General features: G+C 41.8%; 1 protein-coding gene across 1 annotated transcript in view; it reads right to left on the bottom strand.

The window, feature by feature from the left end:
• The window catches only part of UTP20 (UTP20, small subunit (SSU) processome component, homolog (yeast)), a 115,021-nt gene that overhangs the window by 60,852 nt on the left and 34,077 nt on the right, over window positions 1–20,092 (bottom strand). The window contains exons 19-23 of the mRNA XM_006888529.1: window positions 14,622–14,698; window positions 12,304–12,383; window positions 11,839–12,082; window positions 7,509–7,694; window positions 1,496–1,586 (exon numbers count right to left, since the gene is read on the bottom strand). Of these exons, the coding sequence (XP_006888591.1) occupies window positions 1,496–1,586; window positions 7,509–7,694; window positions 11,839–12,082; window positions 12,304–12,383; window positions 14,622–14,698 (678 nt within the window). The remainder of the gene's footprint in view (window positions 1–1,495; window positions 1,587–7,508; window positions 7,695–11,838; window positions 12,083–12,303; window positions 12,384–14,621; window positions 14,699–20,092) is intronic.

Raw genomic sequence — 20,092 nt, 5'->3', positions numbered from 1 at the left:
ACAGACAAATTCTGCTGAAAAGAAAGAAGTTTAATCTTCAGATCATTTCACAAGAAATGATCATTTAATTCCTCAAAGTGATTTTGAAGGATAGCCGATGCTCACTGAGTTACTAACATTAAATTCTTTCTGCAGTTGTCTGGAATTCCCAGTTATCCACTGTCACTGGCATAGACTATCATTCCAACTTTCTGATTTCCACTCAGTCTAACAGATCCTGGAATCCTACCTCTCATATTTATTTTGGCACAAAAAGAAGTCCCTGTTAGTGTTGGGATTATAAAAGATAGAAAGGTGGGCAACTCTATAACATAAAACAACTGAAGCGAGCACAGAGCTAACAGCAGTTAGGACCCTGACCTCACTGTCCCAGCAGTGGTACTGCCTTCCCTACGGACCAGGCGCTGGTATGACTGTGAGCTCATTACATGCCATATAACAGGAAGCACTGAGTTGTCAACATAAAGCTGAGCTGTTCAAGTTCCTCTGACTTGTAACACTTGCAAGGCTTTGTGTATATTTTAATTCATGCAAGTATTAAAATATATCTCTATGTTTATATGTAATGTATATAACTCAGAGATACACAAAGATTAGATTTACCAAAACACTGATAATAAAAGGCAATAAAAATAAAAAGACAAATAAACAAAAGATCTCTGATTAACACCAGTGTGACTTATGATGGAGCGGCTGGTATAGAACTGGGTTCTGGTCAGGGGACTAACCACAGTAATTATGAGTTGGGATATACTCAAGAGCAATGGGATGCTTGCTTTCAATACAGCTAACTAATGTTGCACTAGGAAAGTCTGCAGTCAGGGACTTCTCCAAATTACTGAGGAGCAATGATGTTAGCTTGAGGACTAAAGTGCGCCTGATTCAGAACATGGTCTTTTAAATTACTTGTGATGCATCTAAGAGCTGGACAATGAAAAAGGACGACAGAAGAAGAAATGATGGCCTTTGAACTGTGGTGCTGGAGAAAAGTACTGAATATCCCCATAGGCTGCCAAATGAACAAACAAGTATGTCTTAGAGAAGGCGCAGCCAGAGTGCTCCTTGGAGGCAAGATGATAAAGCTTCATCTGACATACTTTGGGCGTGTTGCCAGAAGAGGTTATGCTTTGGAGAGGAACATTATGCCTGGAAAAGCGGAAAGACAATGAAAGAGAGTAAGACCCTCAACCAAGTGGACTGACACAGAGTCTGTGAGGACGGCACAGGAAAGGACAGGATTCACATTTGTTGTTCACATCGCTATGAGGTGTACTCGACTTGATGGTGCCTCATCACAACAACGACAACAACAACAACAACAACTAATGCTGAGTAAACCTAAACATCTCCACTCAACTAACTTAGTGCTCCCTAAAACAGTTGTTGTTGCTTTTTTAAAATCTTCCCTAAAATTATAATGAAAATTAACAGGAAGCAGGTCTATTAATAAAGATTGTTAGCAATTAAAATGTAGCACCTAAAATATTTTACTTACCTGAAGATACAGCTCATATAATTTTGATTCCAGATATAAGGCCCGTGGATTTGAAAACTTAGCGAAAACTTGTAAATGAGCAATTAACTGCCTAAAACAAAAACAAATAAGAAAGGTTTAATCGAATTAAACAGAGATTATTTTCTCAATGTAGTATTATCCACTAATTTTATTCTTTCTGGCGCTTCATGGTTAACTAGCTAAAGAAAGAAATTATTTGCCTTTAGAGAAGCATTCTCCAGAAATGACAAATGCTAGCTGGCCTCTCCCTGAGTCCTGGATTCCCTATTTCTATAAAAGTCATTCAGGCTGTGCTTCATGTGATCTAAATGAAAGCAAAAGTAGAAAATCATGAAAAACAGCAATATATTCAAAGAAGATGAACACTGATAACTTTGGAAATGATTCCTGGTCTGGACTGGTTGAGGTCCATCATAAATGAATGCCTTGGCCTGGACTTTCACAGCTCAAACACAAATGTTGGTCAAATGGTGGTCCACATTTGGGTAACCGCGGATTTTGCTTACATGGAGGAGGAATAAAGTGCTATAATAAAGGAATAAAGCTGTAAAGGTTGAGTGTGAAGATGGGAATGAATGGCTCAGGGAGAAGTCACAGGCCAAGGAGAGCGCTTCCGCAGCATCTCCTCATCTGACTTCAGAATCCACACACTTTGTGAGGCTTAAAAACACTGGGAAAATGTTTGCCTTTGGTGTTTATTACTTTATCTGTCAGATGTATCAGAACACTTAAAAACTCTTTTTTCCCCTATTTCTTTTTTAAATTTTAACAGATTTCAATGAAAGTTTATAGAGACCTTGGATTTCCAATCATTCATTGTTGCACATTTTCTTCCCTACCCAACTCTCTAGTTCGCTTTTCTCTTCGAAAAAAAATTCTTTCATTGTGCACCCCTCCGCAAGTCCACTTTACTATACAGCTCTTATTCTGGACTGTGCCATGCAAATAATACCTAATCATATATTCCTTTTAAACAGTTCTCTCCCTCTTCTGTTTCAATGCAGTGTACATTATTTATCCCCTCTCTTCTCAGTTTCCCTCCAACACCTACAGTCCTGTTTTATAACAATGACACAATGCAGTATTTGTCCTTTTCTGACTGAGATATTTCACTCAGCATACTGTCCTCCAGGGTCACCCATTTTGTATAATATTTCATGAGTTCCTTGTTTTTCAATGCAGCATAGTATTCCATTGTGTGAATATACCACAGCTTCTCTGTTCATTTGTTTGTTGATGGGCACCTGGGTTGTTTCTAGCTCTTTGCTATCGTGAACAACACAGGAATAACAGGTCTGTTTGGGTGGTAATTCTGATTTCTTTGGGGTATATTCCCAGTAATGCAACTGCTGGTTCAAATAGTATTTGTATTTCTAACTTTTTGAGAAAGCGTCATACTGCCTTCCATAGTGGCTGCACCATTTTACACTCCCACCAACAGTCAATAAGGGTTCCAGTTTCTCTACAACTGCGCCAACATTTGTTGTTTGCTGCTCTATTGAATTTTGCTATTGTTACTGGGGTGAGATAACAGATTAACTGCTCATATCCAAAGATTTTTTTACTTGCCTGTTTCAAGGAAGAAGGAAGGGAGAGACAAAAAACGAAGCAGAGAACAGCCTGTATGGTTCGAGTGTCTCTCAGCTGTGAAATTTGGGAGAAAGTCCCTCAATCAATGCCCCAAAGTTCTGTTTTCTCATTCTGCTAAGGATGAGACAGACCCTGACTGTGAGGGTTAAGAGAAAGAATTCAAATGTGGTATCTCTGCTTCTAACATCACAGAGAAAATAACTGGGAAATTATCATCTTGTCAGATGCTACAGAGAAAGCAAGGTGAAGAAAGCAATATTTTAAATATTTTGCTAAAAATAGCTCCCTAAGAACTCATTATTATTGAACACTGCAGCTTTACCAATAAATGTTTTAAATGTCCTAATGAAATATCCACTCCTTCCCTTTAGAGTAATTACATATCTTTTATGTGGATATTTAATTTTTCATTTTCAACGGGATTACACTACATACAGAGAAAACAAAAATGTTTACATCTGGACTAATAAACAACATTATAAACAGTGAAAATACTGATGTTTGTCCTTTCCTTAAGATTACATGCAAGTAACAATCAAAAATATACATGAAATACTGAAAAAACTTGTGCAAAGAAGAGTTAAACAGTAAAGATGTTAACTGCCATTTAAACAACAAAGATGTTCCTATTTAAAGTGCTAAGCAGCAGAAATGTCACTTTGAGGACCAAGGTGTGTCTGATTAATTTCAACTGCAAATGCTTGTGTTATCACAGTTAACCTTAAGGAGAATGGAAATTCCAGAACTCTTGATTGTGCTAACTTGTAACCTATACTTGGACCAGGAGGCAGTCACTAGAACAGATTGAGGAAACACGGCACAGTTTAAAATCAGGAAGCAAGTGTGTCAGGGATGCGTCTTGTCTCCATATAGGCAGAACAGATCATTCAGGAGGCTGGACTTTTAGAGGAAGAGTGTGGCATCAAAATTGGAGGAAGACTCATCAACTACATGTGTTAGGCAAATGACACAACCTTGGCCTGCTGAAACTGAGGAGGTCCTGAAGCATTTGCTTCAAAAAGTCAAAGACTATAGTCTTCAATATGGATTGAAGCTCAACATCAAGAAGACAAAGATTCTCACTACTGGGCCATTTGGCAGCACCATGATGGATGGAGGAGAAACTGAGGTTGTTAACAATTTCAGCTTGCTCGGCTCCATAAACAACACTCTTGGCACCAGCAGCCAGGACATTAAAAGACACATTTTACTGGGGAAGTCTGAGGGAACTTTCCAAATTCCTAAAGAACAATGATGTCAGTCTAGAGACTAAGGTGCACCTGATACAGACCGTGGTCTTTGCAATTACTTGCTATGCATCAGAGAGCTGGGCAATCAATCACTAAGGATTTCAGAAGAAGGAATGAGGCTTTGGAGTTGTGGGGATGGAGAAGAGTCTTGAACACACCATGGACTGCCAGGAGAGCAAATAGGTTTGTCTTGGTGAGGGTGAAACCAAGTTTCTCCTTGGAGGCAAGGACTTTGAAGCTCCATCTCATATATTTTGGGCACGTGGCCAGGAGGGACCAGTGCCTGAAGAAGGACATCATTCTTGGAAGGGTGAAGGGACAGCACAGGAAAGGAAGACCCCAGATAAGATGGAATAACATAATAACTGGGCCAATGAGGTGAGGTGTGTTGGAGACAGTGAGACTGGCTCAGGATAAGGCATGTTCAGAGCTACTGTACATAGCGTCGCTATGAGTTGTGGATGACACGATGGTACATATCAACAACCACCACCTGCATATGAAAGCTGGACAATGACTAAAGGAGACTAAGGAAAAACTAGGGAGCTCTGGTGGCTTAGTGGTAGAGTTGTCCTGTGAACCAAAAGGCCTTAGGTTCAAATCCACCAGCAGCTCAACAGGAGAAAGATGGGCAATCTCCTCCTGTGTAATTATATAGCCTCTGAAAAATCTGAAGAGTCAAGAAGGAGTCAACTTTGACTGCATGGTACACAGCAATGACAACAAGAAAGAAGAGTTAATGCCTTTGAATTAAGGCACTGGCAAAGAAACTGCAGATATGATGGGCTGCCAGACGAACCTTAGAGGTAAGGATGGCGAGAACTCTCTTACGGTGGGCACATTCTCAGGAATCAGTCCCTGGACAAAGACATCAGCTTGGTAAAGACTCAGTACAAAACAGGAAGTCTTGTGAGGAGACCGACTGACCAGTGTCTGCAACAATGAGTTCCAGCACCACAGTGATGGTGAGGACGGTACAGCGTTTTGTTCTGGGGCACACGGGGCTCCGGTGAGTCAGATGTAATTCAAAGTAAGAAGCCTTGGTGGAACAATGGTTAAGCACTTAGCTTCTGGCCAAGACGCTGCCAGCTGGAACTCACTAGGCTCTTCATAGTAGAAAGATGTAACACTCTGTTTCCAAAAAGATTTACAGCCTTGAAAATCCACAGGGTAGCTCTATCGTGCTCCACAGGGTTCCCCTGAGTTATCATCAACTCTAGGGCAGGAGGTTTGGGTTTGGACGTGCTGCTAACTCTTGGAACCCACAGCTGTCCCTCCACTGAGTGTCTGAAGGTGTGAACTGCAGGGAAGGGGACTGCTCTTTCTATCTCAGAGCATTTGGTGGATTCTATCCGCCTGAGAGGCAAGATCTTGGGGTTCACAGCACAACTCCCTACAGACTAAACCATCAGGTTTGGCTACAGCAGCAGGGAAATTGAGATATGATCTTATATTTTCAAGAGTTTCTGATTTACACGGGAGATAACAAACATACCAAATACCTCTGACATCCAAGGCCAAGAATGGGACCGGGACAGATAAGACTATATTATAAAAGTTTGAAATGAGGACAGATAACCTGAAAGAAGAGAAATGCTTCAGCAAAGAGGCAGCCCCGGGACTGTGTCTCAAAGTGTGAACCGAATTTCAGTAGTAGGGATGAGGTCAGGGCACTGGGGGAAGGAGGGGCACGAGCAAGGTCCAGAGACGGGACACTAGGAGGCTAAATGGACAAATGGCTGATTCATTTATTTGCCAAACATGTACTGAGGACTAATCTTTGGCAGGCGTTTTACTGGAAGGAATAACGAAGAAAAGAGCAACCTTTGTCTTACAGGAAGTAAAATAAGGCAGGACGCTAACAGCTGGGAGAAAGTGGAGGCAGAAAAGGAGCTCCAGTTCTACGGTACTGGCCCCTGTTCTTCCTTCACCATTTCCATTAGCTAGCAGTCCCTCTCTTCTCAAATGCCTAGCAAAAAGCCATTCTTCAGCTTCCAAGGTACCTTCTCTGCACCTCTTCCCTGAATCTTTTCAGTAGATTTAAGCCATTTTCCTCCTGTGCTGTTGTATGCCACTGATTTGGAACAGACTCACAGCTGACCCTCCAGTGGGTTTTCAGAGGCTGTAAACTGCCTGGGAGGAAGACTGCCGATTTTTCTCACGTGGAGCAGCTGGTGGATTTGAGCAGTGTGCCTTTTGGTTGGCAGCGTATCTCCTTACCACTAGGCTACGAGAGCTTCCTCCTATGCTCCCTTTAGGGTTGTTAGTTGATACTGAGCTGGTTCTAACTCAAGGCAACTCTGATTATAATAGAAGAAAATGCTATAGTCCTGTGCCATCTGCACAGCTTCTTCTTTCAACTACTCCAGCATCCCTGTGGCCCTGTGACTTCCCTACAAATACCTCTCATGGCACTATATACACAGACTATGACTGTGCGACCAAACACTGTTGTACAAGTCATCTCTTTATCCTTAGGACCTAGTATAGAAGCACTCAAGAGTCACTGAATGAATGAATGAAAACTCATGGGAAATACTCTAGAAATAGGTCAACCAAATAGAGATCCAAAGTGTTAAAATAACAGTGTCATCAATCTCTGGGTCTTTCAGACCTCAATACAGACAGTCAGCAAATAAAGTAATTTTTGAAAGTATGATCCCTTCTTTTGCGGTTTCCAACACTTCAGGCAAATGAATAACCTGGAGAATAAGAAAGAAGCTGTAACATCGGCGGCAAAAAAGTAACCAGAAGGAGACAAGTCAGAAGTCAGAAGTGCTGACAGGCTCATTTATAAGCAAAAAAAAGTTCCATTACGTGTTACCGGGCACACAAATAGAACATGCCAGTGCTACGGGAGCTGACCACAAAGGTCACAAAGGCCATTTATGCATGCCAGGCTCCCAAAGTCGTTGTAATGCTAACACTCTGTGGCTGATCAAGGGAAAAAAGTGCAAATAACAAGCAATCCACAAGAAAACCTCTGAAGATCACATTTTCTGTGCAGTCAGAAAAAATGCCAAGAGATGTAACGACGTTTCAATAATTGTCCAAGCCCTTCAGCAAGTGTATTTCACATTCAGGCCACCAGACATCGCCTATGGCCCTCCTGGAACTCCACACCCACAGATGTGGAGCAAAGTTGAACTTACTTCGCGGCAGCTCTTCTTGTCTTTTTCTTCTGGGTGGGTTCATCTTGGGGCACCTCCTCTTCTTCCAACTCCTCATCATCTCTGGCAGCTGGTTCCTCTTCCATCTCCTCTGCTACCCCTCTTCTGCCTTTTTTTTGCAGATCTTGGGTTGGAGCAACTTGAAGATCTGCTGGGTAATACTCATTGCTGCAGTGGAAGAGTGTCAAATGAGAGAGAAAGAATGATAATCTGAAATACCCTCATTCTATTTATGAGCTAGATAGATACTCATGGCTCAGAGAGTCATAGTGAAGAGACATCAGAGGCACTGGAGTCAAGTTCCTGACATGACACTATTCTTTTTTTTAATGGGTCCTTCTTACATAGCCTATATGACAAACTTACTCACCAAACTGCAGAAGACCTTCCATCCCAGGTTTTAAACTACTGAAAATGTTTGAAATGTCTATTTTGAACTGAGCTGAAATGAGCTCCTTATCTCTCAAGCCACATGGGGGTGGACTGTATGAAAGCAGGCAGTCCCTGGGTTACAAACAACAACTAAGCTCTACTGACAAGAGCTTTTTTCATCACAATCACCTTCACTTGCTGCATGTGCGACTTTTAAATCACTGACGAGGCTCCAAGTCTTTCCCTGGACTAACTCACTCACTGCCACAGAACAGGCACAGGCTCACAGCTGACCCATCACTGGGCTCCGGAGGCTGTAAATCGCGCTGGAGGGGACTGCCTCTTTTCCTCCCCGGGAGGTGCTGGCAGAGAGGACTGCCAGACCCCTGTGGCCTTCAGGGCCGGCAGGGCAACTCCCTGCAGTCTACCCCACAAACAGGAACCACATGCACCTCCTCTAACCCACGTACAAACTCCATGGAAAGATTTAAAGACAGCTGGGAACAGAGCTGGTTTGGAACTGGGGGACTCTGTACATAGTATTAGGAGGATGCTGGTCAGTTTCCACTGACACTTCCATGAATACCCAGCATGCAGTGAACACTCATTAAGGGTCACTACTGTTGGGATATTGTTGCCACTGTTCATTTTTCAGCTCTGCCCATGGTCTGGCTCCTCTGAAAGAAGTCAAATAAGGGATCTCAAAGTGAATTCTAATATTAAATTAATTAAAATAGATTTAGAAATATGCATTTCTATCTCTAGTGGTCTACTGATAAGAAGCAGTGCTGCAATCCCAAAGGCACAGAGTTCAAATCCACAAGTTACTCTGTCTCCTCCCATACGATTCACTGCCTCTGAAAACCTGCTGGAGGGTCAGCTAAGGTTCAGTTCTGACACAAGAGAAGCGCTCCCAAAATCTCAGATTGTATTTCAAAGCCATAACTGCAGGTAACATGTGAGGTTCTGATTTGTCTGGATCAACTGTAATAGCACTGGTTATAATCTCACTCATTGACGTGTGGTTTGAATCGACTCATCTTATTTGCTCTTCAAACAAGGCAGGGAAACCAATCTCCCAACCACTAGTCTCATTTTGCAAATAAATTTTAGACCAATGAAAATGGAAAAAGAGGAAAATGATGACTCTCCTTTACTGCCCCACAGTCTCCTGAACCACTAACTTCCCCGTCTTCTGGGTCACTGCTATCTGCATGACACCCACGCCTGCTGCTTAAATCTTAAAACCGCGACAACAGCTCCCACTCTGCCCTTCTGCTCACGAACTCTTCTCCCGTTTCTTTCGTACAAGCAAGCACTAACCGTACTTGGTGTTTCTATTTATTACTCTTCAATTCTAATCGGGATTTCACCCCTACCAGGTTAATGAAAAGAACATTTATTAAAGTCACATCCACCTGCTCAATGCCAACAGTCCTTACTCATTATCCTACGCGACTCCTCAGATATATCTGATTACTCCACCAGGAGACATTACCTTCCCGTAGCTTCTAGGACTAGCAGCCTTGGCTCTCATTCGATCACTCTGCTCAGTGCTTGCTGGCCCTGTTTCCTGGTTGCTCTTTATCTCCCAAACAAATCCTGGGTCAATCCTTAGAGGTTCCCTCTTTCCACTCAGATCCCAGTGATTTCCTTCTTGTTTCATATTAAATACTATCTTCATTATGCTGATGAGCTCCAGATTTACTCTCTCCAGACCAAACCTTTTCCATGAACTCTTAATTCTTAAAGCCAACTGCCTACTTGATATGACTGACTAGCTGTCAGTATTCCTAACTTAATATGGCCAAAAAACCCCCAAAACAAAACAAAACAAAACAAAAAACAACCCTTTTGATCTTCACTCATAAACATGTAACTTCTGTATCCCACACTATCTCAATAAGTGGTAATGTTCTGCTTCCAACTGCTTAGGTCAAAACTGTGGAAACAGTTTCAATTCCCACTGCCACACATCTACACCAACTCACCCCACATCTGACCTATGAGCAAAATCCTGCAAGAAATTGATCCAACTGAAATCCTTCAAAACATATTCAGAATTCCACCACTCCTCCTCATCCTCACCACCAGAGTCGTGGTCCAGCCACCACGATCATTTCTCACCTTTCCTTTCACACCCTCTTCCTAAGTAGTCTCGTGCTTCTTCTGCCACCACCATCCATTAGCCTGTTCTCAACTCAGTAACGGCAAAAAATCCTTCTGAAGACCTAGTACTGTTGGAGGTGCAACATTTTTGAGTCACAGTGATTCTGTAGGGGCAGAACTGCCTCGTACGGCTTTCCAACTTACGGTCTTTATAAGAACAGACCACCAGGACTTTCTCCTGAGGAGCAATAGGGTGGATTCAAACTGGCAACCTTTTGGTAGACAGCTGAGAAATTAACTGTTGGGTTATCAGTGCTCCTTTCCGAAAACATAAGCTATTTCATCCTTGTATTTAAAACTCTGCAACAGTTTTCCATCTTTTTTTTTTTCTCCTATTTCCACTGTCTTTATTTATCACATATGGCAGATTTCAGGGATACCAAACAAGGCATTGATTGGTTTGTAGCAGAACTGTTGTCACGTGAAAAGTTTTGTGGCAAAACTGCTGTCACCTACTTCATTGGGTTTCTTCCCAGGGATTCAATCCTAAATCATAATCCTTTAATAAAGAATGTGCTCTACTGATAAAAGTATCTTCTTAAAGAAGCACAGCTCCAGCAATAAGCTGGCTATCTTCAGACAGGAAATGCTGAGCCATCCCAGGTCCTCAGACTCCTGGTTCCAATAACTCCATCATGACTTCACCAAAAAGATCCTTAATCTTCAAGCATCCTTCAACATCTAGGCTTCAGGAAGCAGGCCAATTTGGGAAATGGCAGATGCATTAAGAACTGTCTTTTCCTGAAATGTTGCGGATCGGTTACAGCAAACTGAACAGCGACCGTCAAGGAAAATTGTCACTCTGGGCTCTTTTTTGACCCCAGCAGCTATGAGGAAGCAGCCGAAGCTTCGATGAGAGCCAAACAGCTTTCCATCTTAATGAAAACAAATAGCCTTACTAATATTTAAAGTCTTTCATAGTTTGATCCCCTCTTTCTTTCTGGCCTTATCTTCAATTATTTTCTCCCTAGACTGCTCTTCTAATACAAAAGTTACAAGCAAAGGTGCTGGCAGAGCAGAAGATATGGTGAATAAAGATTTTCTCTTTTCCCCCACAGTCTCTGGGCTAAAGACAGCTCTGCTATAGCTACTCAGATCTCCTTGCTGTTCCTTGAACAAGTCAGGCATGCTGTGGTTTGTAACCTGCTAACTTTAAGGTCACAGCATTTTCCCATGTGAACATACAGTTTGTGAACTCATACTTTTAACTGTCTGCTTATTATTTTTCATCTTGTTTTACAGCAACCAGACTCTCACAAAACACATCCAGTCAGAACAAAACAATGCTCCAGAAAACCTGTGCTATTCTTTCAGCGTGCTTTCCTCAACAGCATGGAAAATATCAAGAGGCTCAAAACAAGAGTGGAATGTGCCCCGCTGAAGCAGAGAAGAAGGCCTCTGGGGCTGGAGCTGGGTAACTAGGAAAGGTCCTTGAGCTCCCCAGGCAGTCAAGAAAACAATGAACAACAGGGCAAGACATAATAAGGCCTTTGTACACAGATGTAATTCAATATGGCCTTTCTTATTTCTTCACCTGGAATTTTTTATTAACAATATTTATGGGTGGTTAAATTTGATTTCATATAAAATTAAATGGGGAACAAAATTAGTTTAGTTTTGATCAGAGTGAGCCATGGTATTACTGATGTCCTAGTCATTTCAAAAATGTGATAGATATAAGAACTCGGCCAGTTTGGAAGGTTACATAGTTTTTATCTTCTCCTCTTCACTCACATCAAGGGCACACAGTCCTAAGAGAGAGAATACTTACTTGATAAATCTCAAGAAGAGTGGGGACAGTTCCCTGGAGCGTGGCTCTACTCTGTCTGGGAATTTTGCCAGAGCTCGCCAGAGTAAAAAGCGGAAGTTGGTATGGTCCAGCCTCTCCCGACAGTCTGTTTTCAACGCCAGCTGCTTGTGATAAAGAGCACCGACGTCTCCTTCCTGGGTCTGCTCCCAGCTCTCATCCCCGATGGACTGCTCTGCATCTGTGTCATCACGCTGCAGCTCTTTCTCTGCAAAATGAAAGGCAATCTCCGTAGTGGATAAATGTCACGTGTCCTTCAGGTCCCCTTAAAAGACAGCATTTCTTTCCCAAGTACTCTAAGAAAACAATTAATAAACCAAATCTCAAAGTTTTCCAAGACCTCATTTCTGTTTCCCAATTTCATATATAATTAAGCAGTAAAAATGACAGCCACCTTTTTTCCCAGTCCCCCAGAGTGCCCTTACATACCAGCATGTGTAGCTGCTCTCTCTAGATGTTCATAACAGACTGTCCAAAATTGCTTATTTTCCATTCCATGTGCATGAGAACTAAGAGAAAAAAAAATCACATATACACACATAATGTATGTCATCTTTATTTTGTGATTTTATATGAAAAACAACTTAAAAGGGAAAATTAAAATGTTAATCAGGTTATTCTAGAATATTGGATTGTACATAATCAAATGTCACAGACTGAGTACAAATTATAGTTAATAAGGATTAAGGGAAATTGTAAAAAATGTAAATAGATTTTTATAAGCAGACTATCTTTAATAGCCCAAACCAGGAATGACACTAGACGTACGAGGTAGGTCTGGGATAAAGAGGTCAGTCCCATTCAGGGCAGAGTACTTAGTTCTTTCAAATTAATGTGGTTGTTACTACTGTCAGGTACTGACAAGACAGCTCTGACTCAACAACTTTATGTACAAGAGAATGAAACACTGCTTGATCTAAAAATGTTGATTTTTCATCCACAAATGCAAACACTTACCAGTAACCCATAACACTTATCATTAGACTGAAGAATTAGTGTCTTTGAGCTGTGGGGCTGAGGAATATTTACTTTACCACTGAACGCTAAAAGAACAAACATATCTTGTAAGACTCGCTGCCAGAATTTTCCTTAGAAGCAATGATGGTTTCATATAATTTGGGCCTAAGACCAAGAGGTGTCAATCTCTAGAGGAAGACATCATGCTTGGTAAAACAGATGGTTAGAAAAAAATCCCGAAAAGCTAAGGCCCCTCAATGAGAGGACAAACACAATGGCTGCAAGGAGGAGCTCCAACAGTGGCCAGCGTGAGGACGGCACGAGTCCAAGCAGAGCTTAGTTCTGTTGTGCATCAGGTTGTTAATCAGAACTAACTAGGTGGTTCCTAACAGCAGCCACAACCACAAGAAACAAGCCTTTTAACAATAGGGGAGAAAAGAGAGGAGAAACAAGATGAACTCTAGAAAATACATTATTTGATATCTCAGTACTAATTCTGATCTTCTTTATAATTAATTTTCTAAGACTATGCATAAGCAGTACATAATATATAATGATCCCCATGCTCCACATGGAAAAGAAATCAAGTTCAAACAGAAAATGTGCTTAACATGAAAAGGGGCCTATGGAGCTATAGAGAAACATCCAGCAGTAACTGAAACACCATTTCTGTTAATCTATAACACACATGCCAGAATCCTTCTGTTTTCTGATAAATACAATAAGCAACTGTTATTAGAAGATTTTCCATACATTGGCTCAAAAACATTTGAAGTGCAGCAAGAGGAAGAAAGAATGGTTCCAAATTGGAAAACTATTTGTTTATTCTGATATGTCAAATAAGAACTAATGCTCAGGGCTTTGAAAGGCTACTTCACCTAAAGCCAGGGCAGACTATCAGGAGAAAAATGTCTGCAAAAAGAGATTTTGAAATTTGAGCCACAACTGATGTGTCTTCTATGTGACTATTGAGGTCCTCTTTAGCGTTAAGGGATTTTTTTAATACTTGCAGCCAAGGCTGTGATGGTCATTATTTTATTATTATTTTTTTTTATTATTGTATTATTTTTACATGTACCGTCAAATCAGATCTGACTGGTACAGGAGGAGATTGTCCCCTCCTTCTCCAGCAGAGCATCTGGTGGATTTGAACCACGTACCTCTGGGATTGCAGTGTAGCGTCTTGCCACTAGGCCACCAGAGCTCCCTGATGGTCATTATTTTAAGACTCAGCCCAGTCATTTCCCACTGCCATCAAGGGTGGAACTGTTTCACAGAGTTTAAAAGTCTCTCAATCTTTACAGAAGCAGACTGCCTCCTGAGTCTCCTGCAGAGGGTGAGTGGGATCGAACTGCTGATTTTCTGGTTAGCAGCCCAGCACCTAACCACTGCACCACCATGGCTGCTGCTCTTACATTAAAGGTTGGCATAACAACTTAATACAGATAAATAAATGAGGTAATTATTGTAAAACTACTTGTTACTGCTGAAAATGTCAATAAAGAGTATCACATAAAGTAAAAAGAACAGTAAAGCCCTTCTAATGTACTCCAAAGCTCCGCAGGACACAAAGAAATAGACGTGTAACATCTGAACTGATGAAAACACAGAATCAACTATCATGGTATCAAGAATATAACAATTTTTTACATTACCTTTTCCCACAAAAGATCTGAGGTAGCTACACATATTGTATAGACCCATCACCTAAATCATACCTAGGGATACAATGACTCCAATTTTCTACCAAGTTAAACCACAACAGCTTGATTCATTCAGTCCAGACTTACCTTATGAGTTCAATGACAGGATCCCAGAGAGGACTGAAATTAATATATAGCATGCCTAATAAATACCGCAGGGGCACCTGCAATAACAGGAAGATAGTTTAGTACATGCATAATGAATTATAGCAGAAAGGCAGAAAGAGAAGCACTTAAATATAAACATCTTCACTTGGGTAACTGGGTTTTGAAAGGCAGCTTATGCTTTTAAAAAAGAAAGTTGTAGACAGCTATCCAAACTTCAGGGTATAATAATCTCTCTTTTCTCTAAAATGTCACTTGCTGAGTATTTACTACAGGAGAAATCACTAAAGTGTATACAATATTCAAACTCACAACATTTACTAATAAAAAGTTCAAACTGATTGCCATTGAGACAGAATAAACTCACAGTGGACCTGCACACACACACACACAGAGAGAGAGAGAGAGAGAACACTTACATAAAGTAGTTTTGATTCAGAATTACACCTTCCTCTTTAACAAAAGCTGCCATCAGGAGATGGTAACTCAAAAGCAAACTCTAAAAAGAGTTCAGTTCAGAGTGTAAGTGTTCACAGTTTTGGAATAACAACCATTACTACTCACATTCAAAAGTACAGGCGTCAGGAAGAATGGCAGTTTTTTATCACATGTGAGTAGGGTGAACTGTTTGTATGGCTTTAAGCAGCAAAGCAGTTTTTCAAACTGAGTAGCAACAGAGGATCCTAGTGAGTGAAGCAGGTGAGAGCAGAACTGCTCTGACGGAGAAGGGAATACTTGCTACCTCACCTGCCCTCACTCTAAAAGTTACTGTGTGCCTTCGAGTTGAAACCAACCCAGAGCTGACCCTCCAGTGGGTTTTCAGAAGCAGTAAAATTACTCAGAAAGAGAGTGCTCATCCTTTTCCTAGGGAGCAGCTGGTGGATTCGAACCTCTGGGTTTTGAGTATGCCTTTGGGATTACAGTAATCTAATGGTAAAAGATGCTGAGATATATTTTCAATGTTCACGGATGGAAAACGCAGGAAGCTGGCTCACTACAGCAGTGAATGAATATGGTAATGGTATCAGGCTCTAACTCTGATGCTGGTCCTCTCTTGCCACTTCTTACTTATATTACTTAAGTCCATGTCTACTTAAGCCCTTTGTTGTTCTTATGTGCTGTCGAGTCGCTTGTGACTCATAGCGACCCTATGTACAACAGCCCTAAACCCTGCTCTGTCCTGTGCCAATCTTACTGTCTCTGACTCACCTACCCTCATTATCCCAGTCACTAAATCAATTCACCTCATAGAGGGTCTTCCTCTCCTGTGCTGTCCCTCCACCCTCCCAAGCATGAGGTCCCTCTACAAGGACTGGTCACTCTCTGCAACATGTACTAGTTTATGTATTTATAAATGGAGAATAAAACTACCACTCTGCTGTGGAGAGTAAATGGAATTGGCCAAAGTCGAAACACATGGTAAACTGTACAGTAAAATTCAAATGCAAGTCGTTTTTCTTTGTGCTGCCCTGTTTCTTCTTGTTATGCACCAGTCAGAAATGACTCACAGCTGACCGTGCAGTGGGTTTTCAGAGGCACGCAAATGGCATGGGAGGAGACTGCCTATCTTTCTCTCAAGGAACAGCTGGTGGATGCGAACCATGTTCCTTTGGGCAGGCGAGCCAACTCCTTACCACTGTGGATGTCAGGTGTCATCGAGTCAAGTCTGACACACAGCGACCGCATGAACAACAGATCTGGAGCTGTCTTCTGCTGTGCCATCCTCATCATCTCCGGTATGCTTGAGTCCACTGCTGTAGTCACCATGATTCACTGAGCTCTCCCCCTCTTGCTGACCCTCCACCTTTACATGCATGATGTTCCTTTCCAAAAAATGTCCTCTCCTAGCAACTCAAAGTATGTGAGATGAAGCTTCACTATCCTTGCCTCCAAGAAGCAGAAAAATGCTGGCTGCACTTTTTCCAAGACATTATTTGTTTGTTCTTTTGGTAGTCCATGGGATATGTAGTTCTCTTCTCCAATACCACAGTTCAATGGTCATTCATTGTCCTGCTCTCAGACATATAGCAATTCAGGTGGACCTTAGTCTTTAAACTAATATCATTGCTCCTCAGTAATTTGAAGAAATCCCTGACAACAGAGTTTCCCATTGCAATACATCTTCTGATCATCTGACTGCTGGTACCAAGGGTGTTGATTATGGATCCTATCACTGACCACTTTAATCTTTTCTCCATTTATCATGATGTTATTTTTCAGTCCACTGGTGAGGATTTTTGTCTTCTTGATGTTGCGATACAATTCATATTGAAGGCTGTAGCGTTACCAGGAAGGTTCCTTAAAAAGACTCCTCTGCTATTGAGCCCACTGTGATTCAGTGACCTTCAAACCAACTATCCCAGGTGGTTTTCAAGGCCTGTAAACCTTTACAGAGGTGGTGGATGGGACAGGCTGGTGGATAGGACTTGCTAAACTCTGGTTAGTGCCTGAGAGATTTAACCACTGTGCCATCAATGCTCCCTGCTATTGCATATAAACTGTTTACATTACAACAAATTCTTTGCTCTTATATTTTACCAACTGTGTCTTCATTGACTAAAGCAGTACATCACAGTAGTTAAAGGCACGAATCTAGACATTTGTGTTTAAATGCTGATTCTACCAGTTACTTGCTGTGTGATCTTGGGTAAATTGCTCAGTTCATTTAGTTTTCATTTCCCTCTCTGTAAAAGAAGCACCTACTTTATAAGATCTTGGTGATGATGAAATGTGTTAACATCCCTTAGAATCAGGGCTTTGAGTAAGTTCAGTCACAGCCAAAAAAGTATAATTGGAACAGATTCAGATTTCTAAAATTAGAGTGATTTGGAATGCTAAAGAGAATGGGGAAAATGAGGAGATGAAGGTCTGGAATGAGTGACAGACATGAAAAAGTGCAATGAGTCCCTTCAGGAACATGACACAGGACTGGATTACTGGTAGGATTATGGAGAACAACATTCCATAAATGCTACAAGTCTCATTTCCTCGACGATGCCTGAGACAGCACTGTTTTCCACCAAGCTGGTCAAGAGATTTGTATGCAACGTAACATGCATGTGTCTTTGTTTTTTATGAGAGAAATTATGTTTCTAGCAAGACTGTGTAATTTTTAAAATTTGCATCCTTTTAGTGTTGTTTTGTTGGTCATGACTGGTCTGGGGGGAACTGGTTCAAAGCCTTGCTGAGAACAGAACAGAGACTGGCAGGCAAGTGTTGGCCAAGTGGTGGTTCTCAGGGCTCTGTCTCAGCTAAGAACCAGAGTCCTCAAACAGAAGTCACATTTTCTCTTACAAGCAGCTCCAAATAAAGGAGACAACAGCAACAAGGAAGTCTACTAGGGGTGGAGTTCGCAAGGCTTAAAGATGGGAACTGCTTTTTTAAATAATAAATAGTGATTTTATGTCTAATGAGAGGGAAAAGGAAACCCACAGCAGTCATTGGGATTTTCGTGCCTTACTGCTGTGTGTCGTTGAGTCAATTCCGACACACAGTGAATCTGTGTAACAGAGCAGAACCCTCCCAGTGGGTTTTCAAGGCTACAACTGTAACGGGAGTGGACTGCCAGGTGTTTTTCCTGTGAGGACAATGGGAGGATCTGCGCCAGGAAGCTCTTTAACCACTGGGGCAGCAGGCCTCCTTGGGACTGGCATTTAGCCAGGCCAGTTATCCTTTTCCTGGCCCTAATGATGTATAATAAGAAAAGGCTGGCTATTAAATCAGATGCATTTAAACAGATTCCTGATTATGACAGTAACCCTAACCTAGGAACCCCTGCAAGGTCTGTTGGTTCAATCAACCTCTCAACATTTTTCCTTCTAGTTCAAAAGTGTTCCACAGAACCACTCTTCACCCGTGTGTTGTGGTAAAATCACATCAACTAACACAGGAAAAAGGGGAATGGTAATAAGGGCTGAATGGTTCCTTACTCTCCTTCTAATAAAACACTTGGACCACCTAGTTCTGTTACGTATCTAAAAGTTCACATCAACAGCAGGAACTCCATCTATTTTGTTCCTCATTGGACAACCACAAACACCTCACAATGCCTGGCACTGAAGAAACTACATTCTCCACTAATATTTGTTGGATGACTGAATGCAATTTAAGTTAGGAAGAATGGCAAACCCATGGAGAAAAAGTACTAAGACAAGGACCTAGGTGGAAAGTTGTCTAGCTTATGAGACGAAGCGCAGGCTTTCAGATGTGACCTCTGTCTGCCGCCAGGCTCACTATCTTACCCCTTGAGTATGAAACAGTAAAGTTACAAAAAACTGTCTCCCCAGAAAGCGGAACGATTTCAGGCACCACCTGCGTTTACTCTGCGTTCTCTTGTACTTTTCACCTGACTTCCTGAACATCTAATTCATCATCTTGGACTCAGCTGGAGAGTGGCTTCCTCCGTGAAGCCTCACTGACAAGTGGCCCTCCGAGCCTTGCTCCAGGAGATGAGACCCTCCGCCCGTTCCCACCGCACTCAGTTGTTCCCATGCCCACTAGACTCTATGAGACTATGCATCTCTTGAAGACAGGGCTGTGTTTCCAATGATCGCTGTATTGATAGCAACTAACCTGGAATCCAAAATGTACTAAGTACTTGTAGAAGAGCTGAATAAAGACAGACTAATAAGTTGAAAACTCATTCCTACTGTGACAGAAGCATTTTCTAAATAGAAATCAGGGCAGGAAATGTGAGAGAGACTATTCTTTAAAACATGGCCCCTTTGTAGATAAGGAAACTAAGTCAAAGTGATCAGTGATCATAAGTACAAGCTCTCAGCATGATTCCTGGTTCTCTCTCGTATATAGTACATTGCCTAGTATACACCACTGTCTTTCTACACGTAAGACACAACTCAAACCCTTATGTAATTCCTATACACCCAGTATCAGTCACTAAATACTGACATCTCAACCAAAATAAAGCCTAAAATCCCATGGCCACTGAGTAGATTCTCACTCACAGTGACCCTCCTATCAGGTTTCCAAGACTATAAATCTTACCAGAAGGGGACTGTCCAGCTTTTCCTCTCAGAGTGGCTGGTGGTTTTGAAATGTTGACCGTTTGGTGAGCACTGCAATACATGATGTACTATGCCACCCGAGTTCCTTGTAATGCCTGTAACTGTTGTTAAGTGCCGTCGAGTCGCAGGCGACTTACAGCGACCCTATGAAGGAGAGTCCTCTACTCTTGGGTGCCTTTCATCCTCTCTCCAAGTTCATAAGGTTTCCAGAGGCAAGCTATTATGGAAGTGGACGCCACTCCTCCTTCCACACTTGTTCAATTGGGGAGCTCCACCCCACTCTCAGTCCGCACTGGGTAGCCAATCCGTGTCACAGTGTTCAGCCTCACAGCAACCACAAGTGACCACAGGACGGCAACTTGTACACCAGGGCTATACGACCTAGAGGAATGTCTGAACAAAAACAATGACAGACTGCCCGAGGGCCCT

The sequence above is a fragment of the Elephantulus edwardii genome, unplaced genomic scaffold (genome assembly GCF_000299155.1).
Source record: "Elephantulus edwardii isolate Elephantulus edwardi_28Jun2011 unplaced genomic scaffold, EleEdw1.0 scaffold00068, whole genome shotgun sequence".
In the NCBI taxonomy this organism is placed as follows: domain Eukaryota; kingdom Metazoa; phylum Chordata; class Mammalia; order Macroscelidea; family Macroscelididae; genus Elephantulus; species Elephantulus edwardii.
This window is presented reverse-complemented; position numbering and strand designations above follow the sequence as displayed.